We start from the raw sequence: 19,182 nt of genomic DNA, 5'->3' as shown, positions 1-19,182 counted from the left end.
AAAGACCTAGAGAAAAAAGCCAGGAATTACAGAAAGTGGTAGGTGTCATGCCAGTGAGAAAGGAAAACTGGAGCAGGAAAATTGGCAAGGCTGACTTGATTTACTAGAAGACTATCTGCTACATGGTAAGCCACCCAACAATGGCTTTAAAGTAGTATCTACAGCATCAGCCCCTCAAACACAGATGAATAGTCCCCCAAGGCTGAGTCCAAACATATGCCCATGAGCATACTAAGCCACCTGCCTAGACAGGCAACAGGACAGGCTCATTCTGCTCAGAAGGATCTCTTCAACCTGGGAATGAAAATAAGGGACTCTTCCTGCCAGGAATCACACTCAATTGAAGAATGTGAGTCCAAATGTTTCACCCACCACAAATACCAAATACGCAGTGGGTCCTCTCACCAGGAAGAGAAGCAGATGATCGCAGAGAAGTTCTGGCTCTTGACTGGTGTAATCGGGGTTCACAGGTATTTATTAGTAAAATACTATAAAACAAGGCATACGTAGCCCTAAAAATGACACACATCATTAACTGTTACACTCTGCATGTGAGATTTTAAAGACTTTCCTAGTGAAAGTTGAGCACATATCATACAATTAAATCATTCTTAAAGCTATCATTACATTGTACTGTACCTCAATCCCAGTGTTAACACTTCTCCTATAACTGAAACAAACCTAGTGATATGGGTCACAACAAACCTTTCTATGGGTCCTAATAGATTGTGTTTTTCCTATAAATTAGTTTCCAATTTTCAAAAGAATTCAAGACAAAAAATATTGAATTCAATTATAGTTTTTAAATGTATGTTAAACATGCATACCTATATACAATATAAAAGTACTTGTCTGATGGGTAAACGCTGTGAAATAGAAATAAATAAGAAGTTCTAAAGCTCCTATTTCATATCTTGGAAAAATCAAGAAAAATGGTCTAAAATAATGGGTCAAGAAAGGTTTAAATCAATTTTATAAAATTTTAATAATTATCAACAGAAAAACTTCTAGAAAGAAAACAAAAATCTACAGGAAAAAAGGTAGCATACTGAGCTCTTTGGTTCTATCTTTTTTAAAAAAGATAAAACAGAGCTATAAACATTATCACTGTACTTACTATGTTGGAAGTTAACTACAAAAAATTTAAAATGTGAAGTGATTAAAAAGGGTCAACCCCTAGGAGTGGGACTGAGGAAAACTAAGTTTCATATGTTACTTCCAGAATGGATTAAATTGTATTAACATGCATGCAAATTGAGTAATTAATGCTTAACATAAAAGAAAAGTTCTAAATTTAACATGTCAGCTGAGTATGGCCTGAAAAATACGAGCTGTAGGAGGAAAAGACACTGGTTGTAAGTGGTAGATTACAAAAAAGAAAAAATATTCAACAACTTTCTGTTAAGCCTTTGTAATTTTTTCTATAAGGCAGACCTGGATTTGTGATAAGACGAAACACATATACCAGTCACTCCTACTTTGATAAGGGAGTTTCCTTTGATGAGCCAGGAGTATCTGGACTCTGGCTGTTCCATGCTCTTGGAGCATTCTTGAAAATGTGCTTTTTTTGTCCTAGTACCCAAAGATGTTTGGGAAACCTCATGGCTCTAAGGGTGGGATGTCTTCTCTTCTTTAGAATTCAGAATTGAAAACCCAACCTCTACTCTTCACATTCTTAAACAAACAAAGCTAATGGGTCCCTTTCAGCCACCAGGACCGCACTATGGATCATTCGAAGCTCACAGGGAAGCACAAGGCCCAGCTGGAGCTGAACAGGAGGTGCAGGCACAGAATTAGAATCCACCTTGGGACTATTTGTGGCTCATGCTGGAAGCCTGTAACAAGTCTCAGCAGTCTGTGTCATCGCAGCCCCGGGACCAGCCGGAGGACACCCGACCACTTCCTGAGCTTGCTCCAGCCTCGGCTCTCCCTCCTTCAGCCTTCAGCCACACTCTCCACCACACCTCCATCTCTCCAGATCCTCCTCTCCGGAGGCCTAGCTCCTTAGGGCCCCTTCTCCAAAGTCTTTCCCAGGACTCCCAGGTGGTTTTCTTCTCTTTCCTGGGAAGCCCGGTAGCTTCCTGGCCTCCTTCCCAGCTTTACTGCATGCTGCATGGTCTGCGTGAGGAGGCCTTCTCAGCCTCCCGAGGACATTACCAGCCTATCAGTCAATGCTCAGCAAGCACTGACTGAGGGTGCGGTTGGTGCTCTGCATGCTTCCAGGTGCTGAAGACTCGGTGACAACAGAATAAATTCCCTTCCTGCGTGAAGTTTCCACCCCACAGGAAGGAGGGCGGACAGCCAACGTGCAAATTCATAACTACATCTGCTGAGGTCACAGAGGGACAGCAGCTCTGAAGGAAAGACTCCCACCAGGCAGGAAGTGACGGGGGCTTTGGGGTGGAAAACAACACTCACTGTGCACACGGCTGCCATCACTTCTATCAGCCAGTCTATCATCCTCACAAAACTCTACCAACTGAGTACCACTGTTGACCCACTTTAGAGAGGAGAAACCGAGGCCCTGAGTGGTCAGGACACACAGCTAGTCACCAGCAAAGTTGTGCCATCCACTCCAGCCAGCACACACCTAGATGGCCTGGCCGCCCCTTCTGCCTTCCCCTCAGGGCCACAACAGTGGCAGCTGTGGGGGAGGATTTAGCGCTGAGACGCCCTGCATCACATTCTGCACCAAGGGGGGGGTCTCAGGAGTGGCCCTGAGACCTTCACTGCAGCACTCCTCGGCACAGTGTGGTTGATCGATCTGCACACACTGCCCACTTCACTTGTCTCACTCCTGTTAAGTGTCTGGAGTTTTTATCTTGCTTACGAACCCACAATTTGGGCAGGACCTCGCAGGGACGATCACTTCTGTTCCACTCAGAGTGAAAGGGACTCAAAGGCTGGCGGGGCTGGACCACCTGCAGCCTGCGCACTACATGGCGGGCAGCTGGTGTTGGCTGTGGGATGGGACCTTAACCGGAACTATGGCCAGACAGTCTGTATAATTTTCCCATGTGGCCACTTAACTTCTCACAACATGGAAGCTAGGGTCCAAGGACAAACATCAAGAGACAGAATAAGAGAGAGAGAGAGACAGTACAGAGACAAGAGAAAAATCAGGCAGAAGCAGTTTCACTACCCTCAGAAGCCATGCAGCATATTTTCTACCATATTCTGTTCATTAGAAGAGTCACTAAGACTGAACTCAATCCAAGGGAAGAAAATTACGCTTCAATTTTAATGGAGGAGTGGCCCATAAATGGTCAGCCATGTCTTAGAACCAACACGGTGGCATGTCGGTTCCCTACCTTTCTCAGAACTTCTATGAGCTAACTAATACAAAATCAATTCCTGTTAGGTATATTTTACAGATGGTTTCTAAAAATGGAAATGAACTTATTTGTGGTTCTAACATAGATCCATTAATATGATCCTCCACACTTTTTAAAGACTAAAGAAAGAGATACACAGGTCTGCATCAAACTAAAGAGACACCACTAGGTAGCTTCATTTCAACCACCAAAGGAAAAGACAGAAAGAGTCCTTAGAGAAAAGGCCTTAAATTATATCTTTTGAGGAGCTGATCTACACTATCCAGATAACTTTCCAGATAAAGTAATGATAACTTTTTACATCGGGTTTCTTGCCTTGATTTTCTGTTTTAGAGAATCTAATTTCTTAAGCTAAAAAATAGATTAATTAAAATTTTATTATAAACAATGGCCACATCTATCCACTTCTTGGAATTATAAAAAACAAAACCCATCAAATTATTTCTAGAAACAAAAGAACGTTTCATTTCACTTGACTCAATGACTCAAATCACTGTCGATAATATATAACCTTCAAGATTCATATTTGTCTATTTAAGAACACATATGCCTTTAAACAACAGTGATTACTTCCAGTCTTTCCGAAAAAGCTAATTTTAATAAGTTTACTGCACTTTATCACCACAGAGGAAATTAAAGCTCTTGGGAATCCCTTCAAAGGGGGAAATATAGACCACAAAATAAAAGGTCATCAGCATCATATATATACATATATATATATATATATATATATGCTAAATCTGAAAATCTATTATGTTACAGACATTACTATAAGATCTGTTCCCTCCCATATAAAAACTTAAAGCTCCAGTGTAAAGTACTATGAACAAAACTGACAAATGCAAACTGGAAAATCTACCAGCAGTCGGTAACAAAGTATAAAGTTAACAAGAGAAATTATTCCTGGGTTTGCCTTCAAGTTCTATCCCTTACTAGCTACATGAGCAGGAGCAGATTACCTAATCTCTGGCTGGGTCAATCATGGTAATTAGTATTGTCATCAAGAGAAAATAATGCATGTAAATAATTCAGAACATTTCTTAGCATACAGCAAGGGTTCAATGACAAATCACATGCACATAAAGCAAAAGGCAATACATACACCAAAAAACTACAATGATATTCTCTAAACGCTATGATTATTGGTAGGTTTTCCTTTTTTAATATAAATTATGTCTGAGCTAATATGAATGGCTTTTAATGAAATATTACAAATTGGATTGTGGTAGTAACTATAAATTCACTAAAAAATAACATCTGTAATGTAGGTGAATTTATGGTATATAAATGTTTCAAGGAAGTTTTACACATACAAGTGATTAAAAAGTTATGTGTAAGAAAAACTTGACCTCAAAGAGAGAGGGAAAAAATACAAACATGTTGGGATTTATTTAATGGGGACCAGAACTTGAAATTTTTTTACTTATATTTCAACAATAAATGTGCATAATGCCAAATGATAATTTTCCTGTGTTCATGTAGAAGTTCAAATACATCCATTTGAAAAACAAAATGCTAACTTTTCAGCTAGTGTGGCTCCCAGAAATTCTTCTCCCCAGTCACACTGTTTTCCCTATCTACCTTGCCCCTACAAGTCCTTTATGAATAAAGCCAGAATCCAGATCGTAGGCCACAAAGTACAGGCAGCTAAGTATAAAAATCAGCATAATTCTAATACCAAATGAATAAGACCACTTCTCAACACACATTTTATTTTTTAATTTATTTAGCTGATACATAAAAACATAAAAATAGATATGAGATAACACATTTTAAATTATATAAACAAGATATGACTTTGAACTTAAGTATAACTGATAATACAGGCAGAACAAATAAAATTTGGGACATTAAACACGTAATTTGAGAAGACATACTAGTTTCTCAAATAAATGGGAAATTAAAGAAAATCCAAGCTCCAAACTTGCATAAATAGTCTGGTAACAACTAGGAAGTGAGATAATAAAACACTAATAAAAATAAAGCACCTTTACTGGGTATGTGCTATTATGCTCTCTGCACTAAATATATTATGAGGTATTATTACTTTTATTCTATTATTCTCCCTAGGAAGAAACAAATTTAGGACATATTTTTGTTTTCATGGTTACTTTTATATCATACCCACACCCTTCTCTTTTGCTTGTATAATGTGACTAAGGGTAGAAGACCTTCCCCCACTTAGGAACAACACTAAAATTCAGTTAGTAAACCCCTGCACTCCACACTCTCCCAGGAATCTGATCTAAACTAATATCCTTTAAATCCCTGTTAAATAAGTATGAAGCAATCAGCAACTGTATCTTCTTTTTTGTATTTTATGTATATTCACTTTGATTACAGAGAATCCAGCCATTACATACCAAACTCATTCACAACTACTGTTAAGTTTAAGGTCTGTCAAGTGTTCATTTGATGCCCCTGCAGCCTGGGTTGCTTCAGTCTAATCTCTAGTGGATTCCCTAAGAAGTGATCATAGAAACAAGAGTCCCAAATTCTCACTCATGTTCTCAACATTTTGTTTGCTGCCTCTTTACTTTAGGTCTCCCTGGCTGGATATAAAATTCTAAACTCTTCTGTATTTCATTCGAGTGTATTAGGTGTTACTCTATTGCTTCCGGCATAAAGCAAAAATATCAAAATCAGATCATAACATTCTTCCCTCAATAATGACTTGTGTCTTCCTATATACCCAAACAATTTTCTTCTTTCAAGTCCAGTAATTTTTAATAGAAGTTTCTACAGGTTGATCAATTCTGGATCAGTTTATCCAATTACACACTCTCCCCTTTCCAAACATAATGGCAAATCTTTCATTTCAGGAAATTTTCCTGATTATAACTGGTAGTATCAGTTTTGCTGCTTTAGTTCTTCAGGGACTCTCTTATATGTTGACATTTCTCTGCCTGTCTTTAATAACTGTCATTTCCTCTGGAATGCTGCTTTATCTGTAATTTTTTTTTTGTAGTTAAAACTTTTTCCTGCTATTCATCATCTATTTCTCTACAGAAATTTCTATTTTGTTTTTTATTTGTCATATTTAAGCTTCTAGTTCTGATTTCATTTTTTTAAGAGATATTTTTCTTTTAGTTCTCCTTGCCAAGTTATCAACACACCTCTAATTTTTCCTTATTTAGATTAATGTTAATCTTTCATATTTTTATCATTTTCTAAATCTCTCTGGGTTTGTTGTGAAACATTAGGTCACAGTTTCATTTGTTTTATGGGATTTCTTTCTGGCATAGTTTCACTATCTGCAATATCATTATTCTTCACCTTACTCCTTTTTTCTTATAGAATCTCTGCAGGGAATTTGACTATGATCTTTGTGACTCATTTTTATGAAAAATAAAAAATTCTTGCGAAAGCAGCTTTTCTGACTTTTTTTTTATGAGTCCTCTTCTGTTTTCATGAAGCATAACAAACTATAGACCCATGAATACGATCTACAGTGCTTTTTATTGTCCCCCTCTTTTATCTGACCTTTTTTCCTTTACCTCCACTGTCTCCATATCACTTCATTCAGATTCTATTCCCAGCAGTGTCTCCTTCACGTGGGGCTTTAACCAGGAAAGGAGCTTCAACTGTTTAGTTTTGAGCACCCATAAGGACCAGCTCTGTTTCAGAACTTACTATGTTCTCTAGGGAACTTCAAACACCTCCTCAGCTTCAGTTGCTGTTCTCAAACTTGCCTGCCAAACTTTCCAGGGAGTCTTGGTGGACTAGCTTGGGGTTCTCCTAGTCTTAGGTCCCTCCATACCCTGTTGCTTCCTCCTGCACAAATTCTGACACCACACAGGTCTTGTAGTTATCTAAGACTTGCTTCTACACACTGGTGTGCACCTCTGAGAACACTGTTAACTTAATCTGACAGATGCTGTCCGTGAGTATTTGGTTTTACCAACCTATCTGCTCCAGCTCAAGGAAAATTGAAGAGACTGGAAAACTATGCCTTACTGTTATTTTCCTAGAATGCAGACATTCTTTTGGAGGTACACTTGGGAAGCATCCCTAAAAGCTTACATAATATAAACCCATTTACTTTCACCTGGCCTTGAATAAATGAACTAATGTCTAAGACATTCAATGTTAAAATGGGGCTAACCTCAAAAGTTTCCCATCATGCTTTATAAAAATGTCAAACATTCTCTTATATTACATGATGAGTATTATCAATTGCTTCTACTTAGAAACTTTTAAATAAAACATGAAAGACAAAAAGAAATGGAAATTAATGAGGAACTCTTAAACCCATTTGAAGTAATTTACTAAAGCAAGCATTTAGATTAAGGTGTTTCTTTTTAGGTGTTAGCATGGAGAAACCGTTCTTTTTACAAGTATTCATTAAGTGATTCCTGAATCCCAAGGATCCTGCTAGACAAACAAAGGGTATACAAAGAAGGTAAGTCAATAGTCCCCTGACATTGAGGAAACATCAGACTGGAGTAGAACATAAACTTTTAAGTAAACATCCGCAAATCCCACAAAAGCATTAAGTAAAAAAAAAAAATGGCTAGAAAGAAATAATTTGAAGAGGAGAGTAACTTCCACACTATTAGAAAAAGGAAGTAGTTGCTGCTTTTTACCTTTTTACTTTATACATATCTTAAGCATTTGAACTCTCTCCTCTATTGATAATATACTACCACTTATATTTTTCAAAACAGAAGGTACTTTATGTCTGTAGAATTGTTTTTTGTTTGTTTTTGTTTTTCTTTTCTGGTGATGCTGGGGATTGAACCCAGTACCTTGTGCATGCAAGGCAAGCACTCTACCAACTGAGCTATATCCCCAGTCCATGTAGAATTATTTTATTTTTCATTATAATAGTCCATGGACTTGGAGAATATCATGCTAAGTGAAATAAGCCAAGTTCCCAAAAAAAAAGCCGAATGTTTTCCCTGATAAGTGGGGGGTAGGGGAGGTGGCAAGTGGCAAGAGAAGAATGGAGGAACTTTGGATAGTATAGAGGAAAATGGGCGGGGGAAGGAAAGAAAGACTGAGACAGACAATATATATGTATGATTACATGAATGGTGCGAATCTACATTGTGTACAACCATAGAAATGAAAAGTTGTACCCCATTTGTGTACAATGAATCAAAATGCAGTCTGTAAAAATAAAACTTAAAAAAAAAAATAGTTAATGCTGACATAGTTAATACCAGAACACATCTTGTAATACTACTGAGTAAAAACGGACACACATTAATCAAACAGCTTTCTATATCAAAAAACCTTAAAAATCTTCAAGCCTTGTGACCCAAAAGCTAAGACTCCTAGGACTCAAATTATAACAAGATTTAACATACAGCCCATCATTTATGCACTGATATTAGGACTTTAAAAAAAAGAAAAGGGAATGTTTTTTAAAAATGTCTAAGAATAAGAGATATTTAACTAGGAAATTGATAATGAAAGACTCAAACCAGCATACTTTCAAATAAATTTCTAAAATAATTCATTCTCAGAAACGGTGGTAGTTCTGACTGCTATGGATCTCCAAGTTCCAAATAACAGCAGATCACTACTTTTAGCTCGTGATGACACTGGGAAATGTTTATGATATATGTTATAGTCAATGAGGACATCAAATGAAATCTTATTCAAGTTCTCCAACCTGAATGGTTATTCACAATGATCTCAACTAATTAAATAGCATGGAGGGTGGGGAGAGCTGGAAGAAGATATGCCACAGTGCAGTGAAGAGTGAAACTCTGGGTATGTTTCCTTGTATTTTCATATATGTTTAAAAATCTCAAAATTTTTCACCGATTTTGTATTACTTAGTAAGCAAGAAAAGTGAAAACCTGAGAGCCAAAATAAATCTAGTAGATTTATCATTTACCAAAACAAACGACAACAAAAAAACCCAGTGAATCAATAAGAGTAAAACTGATATAAGCCAGAATAAGGGAGACACAAGTAGGAAAAGACCAGGTGCACATAGTCTATGAAAAAAAATTCCAAAAGGAGACAAACTGGCAAGAGGTACCAAAATATTAAAATAAATACAACCTTTAATTCTCCCAATATGCCCTATTTGTGATGGGATTTTAAAAACTGGATCTTTTTAATTTATAGATCTGATTTCTAATTATTCTGTAATAAATATTACAATTTTTACAAGGACTCGTACATGCTTGGCAAAAGTTCTTTATCACCAAGTAATGTCTCTAGCCCCAAATCAGCACATTTTAAAAAATCATTACAGTTACTTATCTTCAAAACATGACAGCTCTATATACTGTGAACCATTCCAAGTTTTAAAGTGGCTAGTGTATAACTATAATTAAAAACAATTTTAGTTGTTAAAGGCTATTCCAACAAAACAAAGAATGACATCAACTTCTGCATGCAACAGATTTTCCCAAATAATTTTCTATGAGATGTAAGTGGGTATAAGTAAAAAATTAATGGCAAGGGAGGTCTCTTACTTAAATGAACTGAAAAAAATGCTGGCTTAAGCAGGCTTTTTCCCACAGAAGCCTTTCTGGAAATGTGCTTGGTAATCTCTGCAGTAGTGCTTTATCCAAACCTAAGCTCAGGAATGATTCTACATCCTAAATAAACTGAATTTGGTTACTTCCAGGCTCACAGGATGACAGTGTCCTTGGGTAGGATGGTACCACTAAAGGGATTAAGTTGCCAGGGAAGAATGTATGTGGGAAAGTCATGCAGAACACAGTTACTTGAGTCCAGAGCTGGAGAGAGGAGGAGGGGACATGAACATTTTTACAGCCCGGGCATAGATGGGTTAGCTGAAACATTATAATGGATGCTACTACCCAGAGAGTTTGTTTTGCTCCAGATGCACTGAATTCAAGAGCTAAGTCTTTAAAATTTACCATGAATGCAATTTATTTGTCTACATATCCACCCTGTCCTCCTAATGAAATGCATTGCTTGATCCTTAAAAGCACAGGGATCCTTGCAGGCAGAACACCAATTACAGTATGCAGCACAAAGCAAACATCAGCCAAACAAATGTTTGTTCACAGTGATTTTTTTCTTCCAAAACTCAAAAACAAATCCAAATTCATTTCATTCATGTTCTTAATTACATTTAAAAGTATGCAAAAAAAACAAAACACAAAAAACTCTAAAATTTAACAAGGACAGGAGGACCTATAGTCATGTGTATTGGAAATATAATAAAGTTTGGCTCTGGCTTGAGGTTCAGTAAAAATCTATTTTTCTTTCTTTTTTTTTTTATATTACTGAGGTATAACTGGGAAATAAAAATGTTACATATATAAAGCATACAATGAGATATTTTGATAATGCATACAATGTGAAATGATTACTAAAATCAACATATCCATCACCTCAGTTATCATAAAATTTTATTATTAAACTCTGACTTTTGAAAAGCCAATCAGTCAATGTTTATTTCAATGTCCTTTCCAGAATCCCTGAACCTGTGCCTCCATCAACAAAACAAGAAAAAGAAGTTATCACTGCATATAACCAACACAACGAAGTGAGCACCATGAATAGTGCCTGATGGAAAACCGAGACCTGGAGAAAGCAGAATATTCACTTTCAAAGATGCATAAGGATTCTAGAATTCATTTTCAACGAAAAACTCTTTATGAGCTTTTGTGTTACAATTCTATCAGCCAAAGTATAATAAAAGTGTGTACAGTAATAAAAGAACAAACTGTTGTATTAATGATGATAATGGTAGTGTTAATTTTATATTCAAAACCAATTAACTTTCAAATTGTTAGAATGGGAAATATACCAATAGCTAATATGTATACTAGAAAGAGCTAGATTTTTTTTCCTTGGATCATTTGTTTCTTTCATAAGGCAATAAATAAATGATAATTTTTATGAGGTCAAATAAGAAACTGGATTATGTCACAAACAACAGAATTTTTCTAGGTTCTACCTTTTATAAAGTTAAGTAGGTAACTTTTACAAACCATATTTACTCTTCAGTTTTTTTAATTCCATTGACGCTATAAGGCTTTCAAGAGAAAGAACAACTTGGCAATCCTTCAGACCTTTCGAGGATAAACAGCAACTTTGCCATTTCAAATTCTCATGAAGGAAATCTCCAAAATCATAATCATCATAGATAAATCTAAGACACTCCAAACATACTTTGTTCCTCTATTGACCTCCACTGAAAACTGAGCACTACTTGGTAAAGCAATGTGCAGTTTAGTGACCAAGGAGCAATCTGGGAGCTCACACTGCTGAGAAATCTTTCCTGCACCAAAAGTTCAAACTTGTAAAATGTGACAACAAAAAAAGTTCATAAAATGCTAACATTTCTATAAAATATTTCTATTTATGTTCTATGATGGTGAGATTCAGCCTCAGCATCATACTGATTTTAACAATCCGCCACTGGGCCAGACTATGTTCCCAGCATACCTGTAGTATGTACAGGCATACACATGCACACCTCCCTCCGTGCACATGTGAGAGAACTGCATTACAGAGATGATTATTCAATCACTTTTGGCTTACACCAAAATAACCATCAGTCTTACAAACAGCGAGCCCCTCAAAAATGCAACATATTATTTGACCTATACAGTACAAATAGCACATTTCTTCAAATAAAACAGTATACCTGAATTGTTTTTAAAAATATGATTATATAAGCAAAATGTAATAATTTTTTTCTTTCAGAATATGTGAACCCACTAAAACTCCCATCACAAAAACAGCTACATCACTAATGTAATTAGACATCTATTCAAGATTCATAATTACTTCTTTTCCAGTTAAAGACCAATTTCAGACTTTAGTTTACAATCAAGTAAGACTATCTCAAACATAAGTCACTTAGTTAACAAAAGGCTTCACAAGTTAGTTGATTTAAGAACATACAAGTTTAAAAGTTAATAACATTTTATCCATTAACTACACTATATTTTCAAGAGTTTGAACACATCCACATTTGGAATAGCATCTACTTTTCCATATACAAATAAGATCACTTCAATTAGTTATAAAACAACCAAAAACATCCCTCTGAATGCCCTTACACTCCTTCTCCTATATAAATACAAATGATAAAGAGGATGAAAGGGAAGGCAAGAAGGAGCAGAAGGATGGAAACAGATGTAGGGAAGGAGAGAAATGGGGGGAGGGGGCAAGACCACATTTTTTTAAGGGAATCTCATACACGAGTGTTAGATTCTTAATTTAAATCAGTCAATAAAAAAAATACTATTAACATCGACTCCCAAAAAAGATTTGCTATATTCTAACAACAATGTAAAGAAGACATATACTTGACCATAAAAGTGAATATTTATTTTACTAACAGAAATAGTCCAATTCCCACCAAGTATTAGCCAACTTCTTAGAAGTTCAAACAAGGGCAATTACTAAACTGTTTGCATTAACACCACTACTTAAAAAAAAAAAAAAAGAAAAAGAAAAAAGAAAGATCAAACTGAGTCCCACATTCCAGTTTAATACATATTCCAACTACCTCCACAATTACTAAATAATCCCCCCACATACTAAATGCTATCAGAACGCTCCCCCATTCAAAATATACCATCAATTCCCACATTTTCTTACATAGCCATAGTTTTACTATATTTCAAAACTTGAGTCACCTGTATGCATCGTCTTCTTTCAAGTCTCATATCATCCTGATGGGGTGGGGGAAGGGAGGGAAGAGTCCAGCGGCAAAACTATAACACTGTGTGAAGAAAAACAGATTATGATAAGAGATAATGATGCAAGACAATTACCCCCTAATTGAGGGATATCCAATATAACTACAATCCCCAAAACATAGCTGAAATCACTTCAAATTTGTAAAACTGAGTTACTAACATTTAGGCTTGCTCAAATAATTTACCTTAATCTTCATTAATCAAAATCAACTATATATAAAATACAAAGTATGCAGTTGTCAGGGAAAAGATTAATGGTTTTACAAGGTGCCCACCACCAATGAAAACTTGCAACATTTCTAGATATCAAACGAACCTGAAAGTTCCACTGTTCTATATAATGGGGCTGGTCTATATTGTGCAATCTTCATCAATTTACAAATTAATATGAATGTAAATTCACTTTTCATAGGAAATTGTGATCAAGGCAGAAGTAACAAAAGTTACTTCATAAGAAAAATAACCTATCAAATTTGTAAATTAAGTTCAAAGGCAACTCTCTCAACTTATTTCCCTAAGTTCACAAGCCCTACTTGGCAAGTTGAGTGGTTTCTTCTTATTTTATTGTAATTCTCTTACAGTACTTTCTCCTTCCTATTTATTGCTTCCACTGTCATTTCAAGACTGAGAACACATGATAATGGCAAAAAGGCAAGGACAAATACAGGCTAAACCCTAACTTATAAATGAATTCAATCAAAAAAGTTATTTTTTTAAATAAACACTGAAATTCAATGAGTATTCTAACAAACAATGTTGCTGATGTTGGCCAAGTTCCCAAGCTAGCCAAAAAAAAACTATTGATCCTAAAAGCTACTATTGGTCATAGGCACTAAGAACCCTGCAAAAGAAATACAGGTTACACAATTCTAAATCCTCTACGCATTCTAAATATGTTCAATTACCAATGCCTATAATTCCCTGCACTTTACATGATGGCATCCCAATCACCAGGCTTAGAGTAATCCTTTTCTCTAACTTATTCCACCCTCTTAAATTCCCATCCAAAACTCTTATTGCCTCCGTGCAGTTCATTTTGGGTAAGTTATAGAGAAGAAATTGATCTGACTGAAATAGTTCACATTAATATTTGCAACTTCCAACAAGTATACTAATTTGTCCAAACAATCCTCTTACTGGTAAAATTCCAAATAGTGTTGCAAAGTAAGTTTTTAAATAACTATTCAGGTAGTTTGAAGAAAAACATTTTTAGGCAAGTGGGTCATAATATAAATTTGAATCTGTATTTATTACCCCAATACTTCTGCTTTTTACTTATTTCTCCTTTTTTTTTTTTTGCGGTACTGGGGATCGAACTCAGGGTGTTGTGCTTGCGAGGCAAGCACTCTACCAGCTGAGCTATCTCCCCAGCCCTATTTCTCCTATTTTTGAACTAACAAGTTCTTAAAAGCTAAGTAGCAACAGAAGATACATCACTGGGTGATAAAGTTAGGGCCAGAATGAAATGAGTGAAATTTTCTGAAATTATGAATTGCCTGTGTCTGAAATCATTACCTGTATTTGAGATTCCATCCCCCAAGAGCTAACTTTCCTGTTCTGATTCTGCTATCAAGCACCACTGTAGCCAACTAGTACCCAATTTTGAAGGTATAGATTGATGGATGAACATAAAAGTACTCATCAGAACAGCTTTATTTATAAAATTAAGTGAATCATCAGTCACCAATATCAAATTATTTTTACTACAAAGTCATAGTTTTCTTTTTAAAAAATTCCTCAAGAATAATCAGTTTTGGACGAGTCAGCACACACCTGTAATCCCAGCTGCTTGAGAGTTTGAGGCAGGAGGATTACAAGTTCAAGGTCAGCCCTGACAAGTTAATGAGACCAAATAAAAAATAGTCCTTGAAATATCTGGCACAGACCATGGGGAAAGAAGATATCAATTCAGAGCCAGGTACATGTGGCACAAGTCTATAATCCCAGCTACTTGGGAGGCTGAAGCAAGAGGATCCCAAGTTCAATGCCAGCCTGGGCAACTCAGAGAAACCCTGTCACATAATGAAAAACAAACAAACAAAAGGGCTGGGGGTATAGCCCAGTGATCAAGCACCCTTCCATTCAATCTCCACTACCAAAAAAAAAAATCATATACACATATATATACATACATACACACACACACACACATATAAAATGCTTCTAGCTGTGATATATATATATGTCTCTAGCTATGAACATATATATGTCTCTAGCTATGAACTATATATATTGTCAAATCCTTTAGGTTCTCAACAACAGATTCTTCACCTACAGAATGTTATACTGCTACATATACCTTGTCAACTTGAATGGTTTCAACAGAAATAGATGGGATTACTTTTTTTAAAAGCTCTTTATAAGAACAACAAACAGTATTGTTTTTATTTTTATCTTATTATTTTATTAAAAATTATTAGAAATTAAAAAGATTATTTCATAACTGCTTTAAATTCCATTAGGTAAAATATACACAAAATTTTGACAACCTAGAAATATCATCCATTAGTCACTATTCATTAAGAATGTGACCATTTGTGAAGGGTCAAATATCTAAATGAGTTCCAAACTTTGATGCTGATATGTAGGCAACTAAAACATTACATACTGAATAATGACAAACTCCAGAAATCTCAACCTGGGATTACTTTAAATAAAGATACTGGTGATTATCCCATATTTCCTTTAAGCTAGTTACTTCTCAAAAAAAAATTGTTTTTATGAGGTCAGAGTTTTATGGCAACAAGTAGACAACTTCAAATACCAAGTATGCTTTGCAGTCAAATTACAGATATATAATTTTCATCCCTCAAGAAGTTTAGAAGTCTAGACAGTCACATTTTTATAATTTTTCTAAAAAAAAAAAATGCAGTAAAGTCAGGGACCAGTGGTGCACACCTGTAATCCCAGGAGCTCAGGAGTCTGAGGCAGGAGGATAGAGAAGTCAAAGTCAGCCTCAGAAAGGGCAAGGTTTAGCTAAGCAACTCAGTGAGACACTGTCCCTAAATAAAATACAAAAAAAAAGGCTGGGGGATGTGGCTCAGTGGTTAAGTGCTCCTGGGTTCACCCCTATTACCAAAAAATAAATGCAGTAAATTTTTCATCTTTTTCCCCACAAAGGGAGTCATTCACACACTACGAAGTAACAATTACATGCTAATGCTAATGAAAAATATTTCCAATACAACAGGAACCTCTTATAGTCCTCAAAATCTTTTACAGTGTACTTTAGTTCACATTTTGCCAAAGGAAAATATAAGAGTCTGTGAACAATCCAAGAACTAAGCTTAAGCAGTTTTCTGAAGCTAAAGTTAAAACACCTTTTGGGGGAGGGGGGGATGTTTACTGGGAATTGAACTCAACCACTGAGCCACACCATTTTTTAGATGTTTGAAAATCAAGGAATAAAATTTAACCTACAGCTTATATTCAGGGATACCAGAATTTTAACAAGACTAATATACTCAGGTAAATATTAAGCTTAGTCTGTGAGACAGCATATATCAAGACAACTAATTTAAAACACTGATGTACTGAGATTTACATAAAATACTACTAATCCATAAACATTAAGTGGCAAACCATGATGAAAATAAGTACATTAGCATGATATATCAAGTCCAGATTAACTCTGGACAACAATGAATTATCACATGCAATGTATTCTCTAATGCCACAATATTTTGTAATGATATATAACTACTAAAAATTATACCTAATTTCAAAATTAACTAAGGCAGCAGGGAATATTACAAAGTAGCAGATGTTAAAAATCTGTATGATATAAGGAACTTCAAACATTGATTAGGTACTGTTTTATTTTACACACTGAGTGAAAGTACAGAGTTGTTTTTATTACTCTTTATCTGTTATATATATTCCTGCATACATATTTCACAATTAAGAATTTTTAACCTACATGAAAAAAATAAAATAGAATGCATAATGAGATTTAAAAAGACAATTTAGGTAGTTCAGAAGGTTCCAATTAATTATAAGTGACCAAAAAGAAAAGGTTACGAAAATAAAATCAAAGGAAATAGTGCATAAAGGAAATTAAATATGATTCTAAGGATTAAAATTACAATATGATTATTTTAAAATTATATACTATGACTAACATTCCTTAAAAGCTTTTTTGTTCATTTACACCAACAGATAAAAGAAGTGAGAAAGAAGAAAGTCAATCTTCTTTTCCCGCATGGGAATTTTAGAAATAGATTTTCTAGAATTATAATAGGCAAAAGAGTCAAAGGGAAGAAAATTCAGAAGTGTCATGGTTCAATATTTTAATGCATAAGAGAAAAATTTTTCATCTCTATTCCTAATAAGATAATCAAGTTGCATTACAGAAAAAGCAATGATACTAATTGGGATTTCAAGTGAAATTCTTAAAAAAAAAAAAAAAAGAAAGAACATTTATCACTCCCCCCAAAAGTCCTGGAAATAGTCACAACTTTTAAGGGTGAAAAAATGGCAAAAAATAAGTAAGACTTTGGAATGTGGTTACAAATCAAAATTATTGGTAAGAGCAACGGGACAAAGAACATTTGTAAGCACTTACTATGCACTCAGCACTCAGCTGAGAGACTTAATAGATGTTGACACAAGTAATCTCCTATGAGCCTTTCAAGTAAATAGTGTTACTACTATTGCATCAATGTGGAAAGCAGGGGTCAAAGAAATTAACAATAGGTCACAGTTTGCAAACTCTGGTCCTACACCAAAGTTCACCATCCCAAGATACCTCCCATTAATGATCACTGAAAGGGCTATGAGAATGTTACAAAGATCAAAGAATCCAAGAATGTCTAAGCCTGATTCTAGAACATGCTTCTGCCTCAATCATCCCCAACATTGGAAGGAGGAAAAAAAGAAAAAAAAAGCTCATAATCAATAAATTAATTTGTAAAATGCATTTTAGCTTCAGAGAATGGAAAGCTCTCCTCGAAATTAGTCTAGCAGAGAAATTTTGATTCCAATATAAAACAGTTTGCTATATATTCCCTCTACCCTCACCCCAAAAATGTTAAAGGGGATAAAATGAAAAGAAGGTAAAAACCAATAGCAGAAGAGTCATTTTTGCACTAAATCCTTAGATAAAAGACCATGAAGAAAACCTAGATCTTAGATCATACCACTTCGGTGGCATTCTGGAAGGGGGGAGTACCTGAAATATGTGTTAAATGGAGATAGAATCATGTGATTTCTGAAGAACTAATATAACCCAAATAAGCACCACCAGGTAGAAGTTTAAGAACTAACAACTATGTGAATTAAATAAAACGCTGTCCACAGTATTTGCTATCTTAGCCACCAAATTATTACTCAGTTTCTGGACCCTCATCTGGGCCCAGAGAAGACTACATTGGGCACTAAGTATTTGGACATCCCCCAAAACACAAGAAATCAAGAGAGAAATACCTCAATTCATAATGCACTGACAAATATTCTTACATAACCATGGGGGAGACAATGCATGGTTTCTAGAGCTAAGCTATGATCGATAAGTGTAACACAGTAATACAAATACCCTGTCACTCATTCAAAATACGTCATCTATTTTGCTTGCTGTCCTTTGTCTTCCTCCGGTAAATGTGACAACATTCATAATGATGTGCAAAACTACTGACATATTTTGAGTTCCTCAAACATGAAATCTCAGACCACAAAACTTTTTAGGAACCTAACTTCCACTACTAGAGAGTATATTATATAAAGTAGAAATTAGGTAATATGTCTGTCATATGTAAACCTAAGTCCCAGAGGACTCATTGTTAGCCCAGCCCTAACTGAAGGGTTCCACACCCACAATTCCAAGAGCTCAGTGAACTGAGTCTGCATGTCCCAATTATGTTCCACTGCACCCAAATATCTCTTTAATGGGCACTTTATATTTTACTTTAATTCACTTAGTCTCCATAGTTATAAAAATACCACTATCATCTATCATATCATCTCCATTTTTATAGGAAAGGAAACAGGCCCAGAGAAGACAAGGCACCCCAAGTTACACATTACAAGTAGTAGAGATCAGAACCAAATCCAAACAACCTGACTCCAAAGCCACTGCTCTCATCCCTAAGTAAATAAATTTACCACGAGTCCACGGTTTCCCACACTTGAGTGAGATGGGAGAAGGACCAGGAAGAAAGGGGAAACACCACTTTTCTTTTGTGTATTCTCAGACTCAA

At 35.5% G+C, this 19,182-nt stretch overlaps 1 protein-coding gene across 5 annotated transcripts in view; it reads right to left on the bottom strand.

Annotated features, from left to right (window-relative positions):
• Dyrk1a (dual specificity tyrosine phosphorylation regulated kinase 1A) overlaps window positions 1-19,182 on the bottom strand; it is a 139,090-nt gene that overhangs the window by 75,104 nt on the left and 44,804 nt on the right. For 4 of the 5 annotated variants that reach the window (XM_047563651.1, XM_047563649.1, XM_047563648.1 and 1 more), the window contains one exon: window positions 12,926-13,011. The exons of the other annotated variant lie outside the window; for it this stretch is intronic. In XM_047563651.1, the coding sequence (XP_047419607.1) occupies window positions 12,926-12,935 (10 nt within the window). In that variant the 5' untranslated portion in view covers window positions 12,936-13,011. The remainder of the gene's footprint in view (window positions 1-12,925; window positions 13,012-19,182) is intronic. 5 annotated transcript variants of the gene reach the window in all.

This window comes from Sciurus carolinensis, chromosome 9 (assembly GCF_902686445.1).
Source record: "Sciurus carolinensis chromosome 9, mSciCar1.2, whole genome shotgun sequence".
Lineage (NCBI taxonomy): Eukaryota > Metazoa > Chordata > Mammalia > Rodentia > Sciuridae > Sciurus > Sciurus carolinensis.
Note: the sequence above shows the minus strand (reverse complement) of the source record. Positions and strands in the feature narration are given on the sequence as shown.